The sequence below is a fragment of the Mesoplodon mirus genome (genome assembly GCF_964341445.2).
Source record: "Mesoplodon mirus genome assembly, chromosome: 9".
Lineage (NCBI taxonomy): Eukaryota > Metazoa > Chordata > Mammalia > Artiodactyla > Ziphiidae > Mesoplodon > Mesoplodon mirus.
In genome coordinates, this window is record NC_138985.1 from 42,176,880 (window position 1) to 42,191,834 (window position 14,955).

General features: G+C 37.7%; 1 protein-coding gene across 1 annotated transcript in view; it reads right to left on the reverse strand.

The window, feature by feature from the left end:
* Window positions 1-5,778: 5,778 nt before the first annotated feature.
* ABCB5 (ATP binding cassette subfamily B member 5) overlaps window positions 5,779-14,955 on the reverse strand; it is a gene marked incomplete at both ends in the record, with an annotated part of 106,841 nt that continues 97,664 nt past the window's right edge. Inside the window, 4 exon segments of the mRNA XM_082632971.1 lie at window positions 5,779-5,976; window positions 7,634-7,653; window positions 7,656-7,779; window positions 13,458-13,664. Coding sequence (XP_082489097.1) covers window positions 5,779-5,976; window positions 7,634-7,653; window positions 7,656-7,779; window positions 13,458-13,664 — 549 coding nt within the window.

Genomic DNA, 14,955 nt, shown 5'->3' on the forward strand with positions numbered 1-14,955 from the left:
CTTTTCCTTTTTGGCTTATATGTTGCTCTTAACCTATCTCTTCTCAAGGGATTTAGCCCTAGGAAACTGGGAACTAAAGGAATTTATGAAACTAATGTAGGCAAAGGTGTAATTCTGCTTTACCTGGGGCCATGGAAGTAAGAATTTTACATTTAAATTTGTTCACCTTTTTTAGGTTTTCTGAGGATTTGATGGTAGAATATTTTTTCCTTCCAATCCTAAGTTGATTGCTTGAGTGTATTTCATTCATTATTGTTTGAGTATTTTCAAATAGGTTTTTCTTCTTTCTCTAGTTCATTCTTTCTCTTGCTCTCTTTCTTTTTTGCTTTACAATTGTCCAGAATGTTCTGGTAATTTAACAACTTCAACTCTCTTCCTAGAATCTCTTCTTGACTTTCAACTGGGGAGAAAATATTTTAGCCATGTATTACATTACTGGATTGTAGTAAAGTTGATGATCAAACAAAATACCTCCATTCAATAGCAAATTTTACTTGGCTTATAAAGAATAGCATTCCATCATTAACTACATCTACAAAAACACAGATCAGTTTACAAGACCATTCTTTCCCTCAGTTTAATAATGCAGCAGTGATTGCATTCATTTACAGAATTTCACACCTAATTGTCTAACTTTTGCTTTTCTGAAATCTCAATAAACAGATCCTCAAGCAGTTTAAAAAGTAAAACATTTTAGTAGGATTAAATTGGACCTTGATAATTAAGTATAAATCATTAAGAAAACATGCCTAACAAACTCAATTACATTGGTGATGCTTTTCAGCATATTTCCATAGACATTATAATCACAGATACTATGCTTTTGTCTAAGAAGTGTGACTCTTTCAAAAATTTTTTAGCTTGGAATTCTCATATTTCTACAATTTTACCCAGGTAAAAAGTATCCAAATCCACAATACTTATACATGTAAGTAAGCACAAAAGGAAAAACATATCTCGTAACTTGGGCTGAATTCAATCTTGTTTCAGCAGTGTGGATGTAGAGAATATTTTTAGGGTGTGGCTTGTTAATTTTATTATACCATGTAACTGCTGCCAAAACTTTACTTTGATCCTCACATTGATATACTCTTGTGAGCAATGACCATACTCTCAGTTTGGCTAGCCATCTTCCTGAATAAATTGTGGACAGAAGTACTTGGTGCTATGATGGAGACTGTGGGCTCTGGAGTTAGATAACACTGTGAATCCCAAAGCCCAGGCCTCAGCAAATTACTTAATTTCTTTAAGCTTCAGTTTTCTTCTCTTTAAAGAAAGATAATGTTAATATTTGTAATTATGGGGTTGATATAAGGACTAAAGAGACAATGTACATAAAGTGCTTATCCCGTGCCTATGTGAAAAATTTCACACAAAAAAATTAGCTCTGATTAGAAGCAGTAGTTTAAAATGGTTTTAGGAAAATTCAAAAGTATATTGAGTTAGAAATGTGTGAAATCTCATATATTTACAGTATTAAGGATGCTATTTTTACTTGCTAATGCATAAAGCATTTTAGTGGAAAGAGAAAAAGGTTAAGAAAGTAGAACTTAGTATAAACTTCTATTTAATAAATCTAGTCTCAGGATAAAAGCGAATACCAGCAACAGCAGAATCCAGTAGCAAAAGTGAAGGGAGAAAGATAAATGCATTCCAAATCTTTGCCTAGCAATGAGGATGGGTAGCATGTTGCAATGGAAATAGCACAGGGCTTGGAGGCAAGATATGTGAGTTTTTGCCCTCTCATCAACATATAACGATGATGTTCGATTGGATGTTTTCAGGGTTCTTTGTGAGCTTTTATTCAGTGGAAATCTAAGAAAAATTGTCTTTTCTTTTCAATGGAATAAAAGCTTGAATGCTTTGTAGTAGGCTGGGCCTCCCAAAGATGTCCACACGTCAAAAGGGTCTTTGCAGATGTGATTAAGAATCTTGAGATGGGAAAATTATCCTGGATTCCCTACGTGGGCCCAATGTAATTGAATGGGTCCTTATAAGAGTAAGAGAGGAAGGACAACAGCGGAGAGAGATGGAGGTATGATGAAGGAATCAGATATCCTCAGCATGCACGCTGAGGAACATGGGAAAAGAACAAGGAATAGATTTTTCTCTAGAGCCCTCAGAGACTGATTTTAGACTTCTGTCCTCTAGAACTATAGGATGATAAATGTGTGTTGTTTTAATCCACTAAGTTTGTGGTAATTTGTTACAACAGCAATAGAAAAGTAATACAGGCTTTATCAGTGTTGTTTTGCTAAAAGGTGGCAAGCTGTGTTACTTGAGGTACTATGTATACATTTGATGATCCATGCATTTTTTTATAATTATGGCTTTTAAATGAGCTTTTTAATTTCTGTTTTATTACCTCCAATTTTCCCAGTTTCTTCCCCTCACGAGTTCTTATGAATGAACTTTCCAGTCAACCTATGATTCCACTTCAGTAGCCCTCTGGGAATAAGAGCTCAAATTAGAACAATGAATACACAGGTGGACACTAACAGGAAATATTTTCATATAATAGGTCATATGCAAAGCATGCTATACATTGATGAAACTGACACACTGAGTAGGCTAAAAACCAGATTATTAGCTATGACCTAAGTTGACTTAACATAAAAACACACCACAGCTTGTTTTAAGGAATGATAAGATATAAGGTAGGTTGGTTGGGTTAGTTATAAAAGAGGTGTGACATGGTGGTTTATTTCTTTTTGTTAATATCTGTGCCTTATCCTTGCTACATTGGTTCAGTTCCACTGGTACCCTCATTGGTGTTTCAATTATTTTAAGACTCAGTGAACAGCCCTCCTTCCCAGGAAGGAAGGGTGGTGCAAAGGACAAGATGTGGCGATGGCTGAGAGCTACTATAACATACTAACATTTAAAGGATGACTCTGATGGATCCTGACCTCCCTGGTCTGCTGCCTTCACTATATTTAGGACTTTCCAGGCCAGGTATTTAGAGGTTCTCCTGTACCCACCCCACTGCCCACCTTCCCCTGCCCACACCCCGCCCCCCTCCACCGGTGCTTCCTTTTTGTCTCCTGTAACATATCCAAGCCCAAAGGTCAAGTAGAAGCAGAGGGCAAGAGTGCTTGGACAAGTTTGGATTGAGGTCAGCCTAAATGAGTATTAGGCTATGAATCATGATGGCAGAAGTCAGTGTTTTCCTGAGACCAGGAAGTCCTCAAGACTAGTGAATGCCTAGTAATATAGATAGAAGTCTTGTGGGAATTTAGGCCCACAAGGATCTAAAAGGGATTTGGCAAGGTACACTCAAGTGCCAAATTATTTCAAAATTAAATAAATTAAACCAACTAAATCACTATGATAAAAGACTATAATTAATTAAATTAAAGTTAGTTAAAGTAAAATTAAAATTTCGTGTGAGTGGAAAGAAGACATTTTTATGGACTTAGGCTAGCCTAGAATAAAAGCTAACCATCCAATGGGTCACCAGTGATGGATAATACTCATGACAAAGGGATGGCAATATACGACTGTTGAAGCAAAAACAATTTGCAGCCCACCAGCTCATCTTTTCAGTAAAATATAAGCCTCATTTCTGTATCAATAAAGTGTACCTACTATGAGAGACGTCCGTCTGAGCTGAGTCACCTAGTATTTATTTAATATCTACAATATCTAAGGCACTATAAGAAGATAATGCTGAATGAGCTAAATGTGCTGATTTGGTGCCCTGAATAATGCAGCATTCATTACTTACAGCCCTTACGTAAATATCAAGTTGGGAACTATAAACCTAAACATATTATTATTTAATAATTAATTTATAAGAGCTTTAAGGAGTGATTTAAAATTTAAAACCTAGACTTAAATCTGCTAAAGTACCTTTTCATTTCATTTTTTTTAAGATAAAAACCTCAGTTCCTAACTTAGCTTCTTTTCCAGTTATAGAATACCCTGATTTAAGAAAAAGTATACAGATTAAAAAGTCAGACTTACAAAACTGATAAGGTATGTGTAAATGGTGGTTCATTTTGAAAAAATTTCTACAAGTATTTGTAAAATCCTGACCTCACTGAAGTAGTTCCATAGCTGGCTGGAATAATTTTGGGGATGGAGTGCCTTGGTTCTATTAAAACTAGTGTGTTAAATAAAATGATATATTTTAAAACCATTTTAAGAACAGTACAGCAATTTTAAACTTTTAAACTGTGGCAGTCCCTAAAAGCAGCTGGTCTCTACTTATTTTCTGCCTTCATCAGCTGATAACCCCACAGATCCTTGTGTACTATCTGGGACCCTAATTCTCAGCATGGTTGCTTATTCCCATGAAGGCAGTGACTTTAAGAGAATGCTGCTTGTGGAGCACCCTTTAAAATCTTTTGAAATAAAAATGCAAATAAAAAATGAGGGCTATTAATTAGAAAGGAAAGTGTTTCTCTGACATCTGTAGGTATGACGGTAGGATTGCTATGGATAGGCTCAAGGGGAAAGTAGGCATTGCAGGTATTTGCTAATCTAGGAGGCATTACAGACTTGGAGACTGGGCTGCTCCTGCTCTGAGGAATTAAGCATATCCATATCATATTGCCCTTTCCCTCCTTCCCACCCTACTCTGGAAAGAGAAAACACCAAGGGCTCTACATCCACACATAGCAAAGGGGCCACAGGCTTTCAGTGCCAATGCTTTTAAACAATAATCTGGTCCTCAGTCCCCCAAGCCTATTTTTATTTTGCATTTTCTAAAAAGTGGCATAAGACACAAATGGTTTTACTTTTTTTCACAAGATTTCAGATTACCGGCAGAGGGTACTGTAGAGAGGCTGGTTGTAAGTATCTGTAAATGGAAGAAAATACAATTAAGAATGGAGATAAATCATTAGATGAAATTACATATTTAAGTAAATGGAAAACATGATTCAGTTTACCAATATTGTTATTTACACAGAATTTTAAAATCATAAATATATTACATAAAATAAAGTATATATAAAGTTTAAACAAATTACTTGATTGAATAATAATAGAGAAAGGCATTTAAAAATTTTCACCTGTAATAAAAGTAGCTCTTATTTTAAGTAAATAAGTGTTCATATACAGGTAAGCTTGTGACTTATTCTGCCAAACCGAAAACTTGGAATAATGGAATCTTCAGAATGGATCATGTAAGGCATTTCACTTACTGAAGTGGAAGATAACTACCTAATTCTGCCAGAAATTTTACACTGTAATTCTCCCTATCCCCCTGACAAAGGAATATAATGGAATTTTGGGAAACTGGATATTCACTGAAAGAAGCATTGAGAGATATTATGAGAGAATGTCCTATGGTCTGGAGTGAAGGACTACCTCAAAGTACTCTAATTTGCTACAAAATTTGGGAAGTTCCAAATTAAAATCATTCTCCCTGAAATGCCACAGGCCCAACTACATCTTACTCTCTCTTTGCTAAAATCTTTTAATTTAGTTAACTGGGTAATTTTTCCCTCTGGGAATATATTCCCAATTTTATAGTGGAAGTTGAAAGGAAAATATTCACTTTGCAGCAAATTGCTTTATAAGCAAACGTGCTTTTTATAAAGTGAGGCATACAGGGATTATCTCACTTAAATGAATTTAGTAATTTTTGTTTCCTTTTAAAAATCTGAAGGGAAGATGGTGTGTAAACAGAACATGTCTGTACTTGAATAGCATGATTCTATTGATGCAATAAAGGAGATCAAAGCATGCCAAATAATTCCTAATTCCTACTAATTACTAATTATTCTTTGCATTACACAAAGATCAAAATACATGTTAACTCCAACAGCATCACTGCACTGACTGTGCACTTACTAATTTAAAGTATATGTCTCGATTTCTCAGGAGCTCTTGATGAGTTCCTTGTTCCTTAATTTTTCCATTGTGCAGAACCACTATCAAATCTGCGCTCTGTATCATGGAGAGTCTGTGAGCCACCACGAGGCACGTCCTCCCCTTACTGGCCTTATCAAGGGCATGCTGAACCACCTGGAAGAGAGAAGGACCTGTGATTGCAACCTTGGGTTAAATGCTAATAAACTTGCGCAAGTCAAATTAAGGTAATCTAATAACATTCATTGTGTATTTGCTTATCTCCAAGGAAACTACCCTACTTTGTGAAATACCCTACTCAATAGAAATCTAGAAAAAGTAATTATAGACACATTAAGTAAGACTTTTAATTTGAAGAGCTTTTGTGACAATGAATAAAAGTAGGTGGTTATTTGTGTGTAAGTAAGTGGTTCCAAAGTCAAAGCCGGAAAGTAGTATTTCCATACCCAAGTGGAACTGTCTAATTTACTTACTTTATTTCTTCTCACAGTTTTATTTTTTTATTTGTTTGTGTTGGGTTTTTTTTTCTTTTTTTTCATATTTAGTTGTAAAACTGTCCTGGCTAAAACAGCATCTCAGCTACAATGAGGTTATAATGCCATATAAGAGAAATGAGGGAATTCCCTGGCGGTCCAGTGGTTAGGACTCTGCACTTCCACTGCAGGGGGCATGGGTTCAGTCCCTGGTTGGGGAGCTAAGATCCTGCATGCCATGAAGCACGGCCAAAACAACAACAACAACAACAACAACAAAATGAAAGTGGAGGGTGAAAACCAATATTTGCTGAGTATATAAAATATTCCAATGATGGATGTTTCATTTAAACCCTTTCAGTAACTCGGCGAGGACTATTTTCATTTCCCTGATGAGTAAACCAAGATTTGAAAAGTCCAGGTCCCTTGACCTAGGTCACACTGCTAGTAACTGATGAATCCAGGATTACAGCCCAAATATGTCTGGTTCCAAAAGTCCCATTTTTTTCTTTCATATCACACTGTCTCCTTAGAAATCAAGAATGATAATCATCTACAAATAGCAATTGTGTTGTGATTAATCACATGGGATCTTAGGTCAGACACCGTCTATTAAAATTTAGGGAAGTTTCTTAACTTTTCTAAGCCTTAGTGTGCTGATCTGTAAAATGAGCATAAAATAAGCTAATTCATCAAGTTGTTGTGAGGATTGAGATAGTAGTATATAATAAGCACTTGATAAATATGAAAGATTATAATTCATTCAACCAACGTTCATTTAACAAATAAGAACATGCTATATGCAAGAACTATTAGGGGACAAGGACATGGTAAAATTAAACATCTGAAGGACCTTGCAGTGTAGGTTTATTGTTACATGTCTGTGTGCCCCCTTGTTTCCTTCTCAAACAGAGCTAATAGTCTATAGAAGGTAGAGTAGCAGGCTCAAACATTGCAGTGTAGATCACTCTTTTATATATGTAGATTGCCTTATTATTTTGTTTGGTGTCATTAAAATAACAATAAAACAGGAAAGTAATTTTCATTGGGCTTTTTCCTTGAGTGGAGAAACATTTCAAGAATTGGGTCCCTTTTGATAATGAGACCAATTCAAATGAGAAAACCTTTCTAAAACATGAGATGCCCTGTGTCCCAACTCTCTCCCACCTCCCCACCAGCCTCTAACCTTTTTATAAAGGCCAAAACCTTAATTACAACTGGTGACCCTATGACTACAATTCTCTCCAGGCCTTTCTTCCCCAAACTGACCTTGATTTCTTCCACAATACTCCACTTTCATATTTCATATTACATTCTGAGATGAAAGAAGAGGATGTTACCTTTTCACTCTCATTATCAGGGCTGAAGTGGCCTCATCCAACAATAAAATTTTTGGTTTTCGGAGAAGAGCCCTTGCAATAGCTAGTCTTTGTTTCTGGCTGCCAGAAAGCTGTGTTCCTTTCAGTCCAACTTGTGTGTTGTTTTTTTTTTTTTTTTTTTTTTTTTTGCGGTACACGGGCCTCTCACTGTTGTGGCCTCTCCCGCCGCGGAGCACAGGCTCCCGACGCGCAGGCTCAGCGGCCATGGCGCACGGGCCCAGCCGCTCCGCGGCATGTGGGATCCTCCCGGACCGGGGCACGAACCCGTGCCCCCTGCATCGGCAGGCGGACTCTCAACCACTGTGCCACCAGGGAAGCCCCTGTGTGTTGTATTTCTATTACAGGAACATGCAGTTAAGAAAGCAAGGCTTGGTTATTTAAATTAACATGGCAACTGTGGGTGAGAGCCATCTAAATATTTCAAATTTTGCTACTCTCTAAAATTTGTGTCCCAACAAGTACTAAAATCTATTCTTGGGCTTTGTTGCTAATAAATGCTAAACCAGCAGTAAACACTACCATCTCATTTACATATCTAATCTGATCACAAACAGTAGACCTTTGCCATTGTGCTTCTACAAAGGAATTGTTCAAATTAAAGCATAAGAAAAAAAATTATTAGGGAAAAAAACTTCCCAGTAAGCACAAATCTTTCCCCATTAAGTTAAATTGTCTTCTGTTTTCAGATCAAAATGATTTAAAGTATCATTTTAAAGGAAATCACTGGGTTCCTTAACTTTGACTTTCACCAACCCTCTATGGGCACATCTCTCCAGATGCCATAATGCCCTTCTCAGAGGTGCAGGTATCATCCTAGCAGTAAGTTAGGCTGACATCTTGAGACAGTCCATTCACCTTTTCAGGCCATGATAGTGACATTTAGCACTTCACAATATTTCTACACTCTCCTACATACTAATGACCCCTTTTTCAGTATACCCTCCATGGAAGGGTAAAGGAAGTTTTTCACTTATCCTGAAGCCATCCTAAATCACAATGGATCAGCAAGCAGGCTCCCACTTGCTTTCTAGATTGTCCGGTTAACTCTGCTTCCCTCCAAGGTTTCACACTGCTTTCTAGTAGCCTTTGCCAGTTGTCTGAGAAATCCATGCCACTGGTACCCAGACAAGGATGTGTGGATGGATGAGCTCCACTGGGAAAGTGAGTCCAACTGTACAGCCTTCTAAAGGTGGATCCTGTAGCAGCATTATAGAGAAGATGCAGCACATGACTGATGTGCTATTTATCTTAGTGCCCTGGAGAAGCCTGATTCAATTGCTTTCCCTCCATACCTGGCTGCCTTCAGGAGGTGCCTTTCCAGCAGAGTGGGTTTCGAGAGAGCCTATGATATAACTTTATAACAAATGTGTCTGCTTCATGTCAAAGTTCATTTTTCAACTTAAAATGCTCAGTTGCTTACTTTATATCAAACAATGGGTATCTGAATTACTAACGCCCAGTAAAAGCATCTTTTCTGAAGTGAATGCTCTATGAAGAAAACAGACTTTAGCTAGCTCCTCTGTGATTTTATCTGGGACTGCTAGCATGCTGGGTCTCTTCCTCCTAAAATGCATTTTATTAAAATTGGAGTCATAGGGCTACAGATAATCAGGTAAAACTGTAGTTCATTTCCACACACTGCAAAGTTCCCATCTAATTAGAGAATTCAATCTTAAGCCAAAAATTGAGAGAGGATTGGGTGGGAATGATAATGGGCTTGTAGCTCTTTCTGCCAGTCCAGCTTAAATTGTATGTGGATTCCTCTATTATAGCTGAAGAAGATACAATAATAGCTTAGAAATCACTTTGCATCTCTTGGCCTTCTCTGGCTTGCAGGGAGATGTAAGTCTCAAGAATGAATTCATTGAAAATACAATTCAGATGTTTTTGCCCATCATTAAGCAGAACAGATTATAAATGTGACTATACACGTTGTCTCAATAGCAACCCCAAAACATTTTCAGACACTTAAACAGAAGGTTTTTGTTTTTTTGTTTGTTTTTAATGAAGAACTATAGGATTTCACTCTTTCCTGTTTAAACTGAAAATCTAAATTTTCTGGCAAACACTGGGATAGTGAGTGCCCTGAAATCACCTGTTTTATGAGACACTCAAGGGGCAATGGCTGTTCAGTGTGAACCTGGGTCTAAATACCAGTTGGATCCTGGAGGGAACATCAGAAAGAGTCTAATCCTAAACCAACTGCATTCTGGAGATTCCCTGCAGGCCCTGGAAAGAAGTTTCAGAGTGGTTCCAGCGGGAGACATCATGGGGCTTGACTGAGAGCTGCCACCGTGTGAAATTGTGGCCACTAGGGGACATCTACACTGGTTGTGTTTCTCCAAGGATCCTCAAGACCAAGTCAGTGTTATGTCAACTCGTCTTCCAGGCTGATATTTCCAAATGCCTGCAGTTTATCTCCATGGCACATACCATAGATGTGTTACCCTTAGCGTGCTCTGAGTTGACACACTGCTATTCACCCTCCTGCCTTGATCTGCCAGATAGGTCCATAATCCTTTATCTGAAACCCACAGGGCTATATTTGTTTAAGAATTCTATTTTTTTTTTTTTTACTTTAGAAGAAAATATACTGTAAATTGTACATACTATATATTATTTATATTTAATATGTGATATATAGTATTTAACACCCCCAGAAAGGGCTGGGTAGCAACCAGTAATCAAATATATGAATATTTCTGTAGAAATATTTGACAATTCATTCTAAGTAGAACTAATAAAGATTTCATAAAGCCTCACATCATTTTGGCCACCCAACAAGTTGACATCAAACACATGGTCTTTGTGCGTGGAGGGGAGAGGAGGGCATGGAGTTTAAGAACTTTTGGAAATTGGAACTGGGGGAAAGAAAATGTGGATCTGAATTTCTCTCATCTAGACTGTTGTAATGTACCAGGACTTCCCCCTTTCATGCAGTGTATGACATTGCCAAGAGACCAAAGAGCCTCTTGAATGAGCAAACAAAAGGCTGAGCTTCAAATGCAATTATTTTCTTTAAAAATTTGATCATGTCATTTCTCTGCCTAAAAATGTCTAGCGGTTTCCTATTTCCAAACTTAGCCTGATAAATCAGAACCTTCGCATTTAGTCCATGTGCATATTTTGTTTGGCTTCTTCTTCTCAATTCCCCAGTTTATGCTTTATGCTCTGAATTTTAAATTTATTTTCCCCCAAATACCTAAAACCCTTTCACATATATGTGTTTCTTCATGAGCTTATTCTGCCTCCTAAGAATGGTGTTGTCCCCTCTCCGCCTAGTGAACTACTCATTCTTCAAAACCCAGTTCAAAGCAACATCCTCTGTGTGGTTTTCTCTGAGCTCCAGTGACACCATCGAGAACGTGAAGGCCAAGATCGAGGATAAAGAAGGCATCCCCCCTGATCAGCAGAGGCTCATCTTTGCAGGAAAACAGCTGGAAGATGGCCGCACTCTTTCTGATTACAGCATCCAGAAAGAGTCGACCCTGCACCTGGTCCTCCGTCTGAGGGGTGGCTGTTAATTATTCAGTCTTGCATTCATAATGCCCAATGATGGCATCACTCTGCACTCTAGCCATTTGCCCCAATTTAAGATTAAAGTTACCAGTTTTAGTAATCGATGAACCTGTTCAAAATGTTAATAAAGGTTTTGTTGTATGGTTAAAAAAAAAAAAAAAAGGAGACTTTGTCGTTCCTTCTTCTGTACTCGCACCATATGCTCTGTGTGTTTTTATTCCAGCAAGCTGCCCAATGTATTATGTACTTTCTTGCTCACTTTCTACAGACAACCTTAAGCTAAGTCCTGAATATCCACTTTTATAATATCTTTTACATCCTTTTCCTTGTTTTACTTCACTTTATAATTATTAATTCAGGCCTTCATAACTTAACCCTGGAAATAGCTCCTAAGTGATCTCCCAAATTCCCTATCTTCTCTTCACTCTAAATGGGCATTTTCATTGCTGTTAGACTAGTAGTTCCACTGTCCTATTCAAGAATGATATTTTGGCACCAGATTTCTCTATGGTTGTATATATTTTAGGGGTAACAGTGATATGAAGGTAAACTAAATTTAAAAACACTGAGAAACAAGCTATTCTTTCTTTTGGAAATAACATCATCTTGATTCTCAAAGTTTATTGTAAAAAGCACACTGAATCTCTGCAGTATGTAGTTTTGGGTAAATCTGAGAAATAGTACAATGAAAAGAATGAAAGATAATAAGCAATTTAAGGACAAAAGTCAAATGGTACAAATATAAAATGGATAGCATTTTACCATGTATAAATTAAAAAAAAAAAACCTATCAGGCGTATGTGGATAATAATCTGACCCTGAATCAATAACGCAGTGAATGCCTTAGTAAAAAAAGGGAAAGACATAGGGTCACAATATTGATAAAAATATGTTACTCCTTCTATTATAGGTAGTAATGAAGAACCTTATTGGAGTTAGGGAAATTGCATTAAAGGCCCATTTATAGTTAGAGGCATCAATTAGTGTGGACAGGAGATGGTGAGGGAAGATCTAGTAGTATAAAAGAGAGTAGGGTGACCAGTATCCTCCCCCAAAGAACAGGGCACTAGATTAGTTGTTTGATATAATGCTTACTAAACTTTGGCATTTCCTTTTAAAGTGAGCTAGAAAATCACATTATAAAAATTGTTTCCAAGCAAAAGTAGGCATCTATATTTTTATTTTATCTATGTGTATATGTAGGTTTAAACAGATATTGCAAGAGTTTTAAGCTGCAATTACAGTGTCTCTATGCACTACTTCTGGATTTGTATCAATGCTTGCTATGCTAAAGGCTTCTCTACAGTTAGCCAAGAAAATCTAATCTATAGTTAGCCAAGAAAATCTCAGAAAAACTTTTCTGAGATTTTGTGTCAGCCATCACAGCCAATACAGAGAGGTCACAAAAATGGCAGGCATTTACTTAACACTTTAGTGGGAAAAGGAGGCCCTAAACAAGTCAATAAGCACCAGGGTAATTTTCGACTGTGATGAGTGCCCTGAAGACTATGTGATAGGCTATAAGGGCTGGTGGGGACTCTTTCAAATAAGGTGGCCAAGGAAGGCCTCTGCAAGAGTGACATCTGAAAGATCTTGAAAGTTAAGGAGCTGGCTCTTCAAAGAGCCAGAGGAAGGGAGGCCCCAGCTGAAGAAATAGCAAATGTAAATGTCCTGTGGTAGGGAAGAACTTGGCCAATTGATGAGACAGAAAGAAGCCAGTGTTGCTGGAGCGGAGGGAGCACATGATGAGCAAGGAGCTGGAGAGGCAAGCAGGGATGGATCATCGAAGGCCTTTCCAGCCACATAAGGAGTTTTGACTTCATTCTTCGTGCAAAGGGATGCCATTAGGAGGTTTTAAGCAGGGAGGGGTATGACTTACTTTATGTATTTAAAAGATCCTTCCAGTTGCTGTGAGGAAGAATTATAAAGGGGCAAGACTGGAAGCAGGAAAATAGATTAAGAGGCTACTAAGGTTGTCCAGAGGGGGATGATGTGGTGTAGACATGGCAGAGTATAAATGAATAGAAGGTGTAGAATCAAAATATGAAAATTAATTCAGTGAATATTAATACAGTTTGGTCTTGGAAAAAATAGTCACACAAAAATCTCAAATTTTGCTTTTTATATCTAACTTTACATGAGATGCTAGCTAGCAACAACTAAATTGTATAATCCATGGTGCACATAAAAATAACCACTTAGGCCCAATAAAATACTTGGGCTTACTTGACAGCTTTGTAGTTCAAGATTTCAGATATTTTTTTACCTCAGGGAGACTCTCAATAAAAGAGTGGATATTCGCTGCATTTGCTACTTCTTTTATCTCATTCAATGGTACGACACGGCTGTTATCACCATAGGCAATGTTCTCAGCAATGCTACAGTTGAATAGCACAGGCTCTTGAGAAATGATTGCTATTTGGGAACGGAGCCACTGTACGTTCAATTCCTTCGCATCCACACCATCAAAGAGCTGCCAAAAGCAGAACGGAAAATGGTATGTGAAGATCCAACAACTGTATCATGTTACGGTTCACTGTATTCAAACATATACAAATCATAACAAGAAGGTTAGGAATTCAAGCTGTTTCATAGTATAATGTTACCCAAGGAAGGTTCATAAATCATATGTTGTATAGAAGCAGACAGCATGTAACTGACTAAAGTACCGACTCCTAAACTTACTTGACATTTCTAGGAATGGCTATATATTCTAGAGACCTGCTCAGAGTCTAGAATAACGTCTGGTGCTCTGTACTGAAGTCAGATGAAAAAATACCAACCTCCACTGCAACAGGACCCCACTTTATTAAAGCCTGGTGAGAGAGTAGGTGCAGATTGATACAGTAGTCCACATGCAGAAATAAGTCATTTTGTACAAAGCCATGTTTATTCACATGGATGTATAACAAAATTCAAGTGGCATTTGATGAGCATACCTATTATGTGATGGGGACTCTTCAGACACTGGGGAAACAGTAATAAACAAGACAAAGCTCTTACCCTCCTGTAGCTTATATTCTGGTGGAGAGAGGCAGACAATAAGCACACAAACAACTCAATAACATCAGAAAAAGAAAGTGTCATGAAGACAAGATAATGGGATAGAGGGTGACTAAGGGTGTGGTGAGGATTTGGGAAGGGGGTGACTGGATGCATTATATTCTATCTAAGGAAGTAGCATTTAGACTGAGACATGAATGATGAGAAGACATTGGCAAAGAAGTTAGAGTAAGAACATTCGAAGCAGGGGAATAGCAAGAACAAAGGTCCACAGTGTGTTTAAAGGACATAAAGAAGCCAGTGAGACGGACACACAGTGCACAACGAGGTGGGAGGGATAGGAGAGGAGTTTGGAGAGAGAGGCAGGGGCCAGATCATGAACGACCTTGATTTGATGGTATGGACTCTGGTTTATTGTAACTGTGGTGGGAACTCATTGGAAAGTTTAAAGGAGGGAGTGTGCTATGCTATGTGCAAATAGGTGAATGTCACCTGATTTTCATACTCATTGTTTTCTCTTGTAACAAGGCAGCCATTTTGGACTGTTCCATTTTGCAAAGGGTCTTTGAGACTCTGTGTTGGGGAAAAGACTGTAAATTGCAGCAGGAGGATGACTAACATGACAGTTTTTGACTTTTATGGGCTTATGGTTTTTTGTGGGGGTAGGAGAAGGCAGAACAGGAAATTGTCTTTGTGTGTGTGTAATTTGGTGGTGGTTGTGGGGAGAGAATAATTGAAAATCTGAATACAAGTTAAAGTAA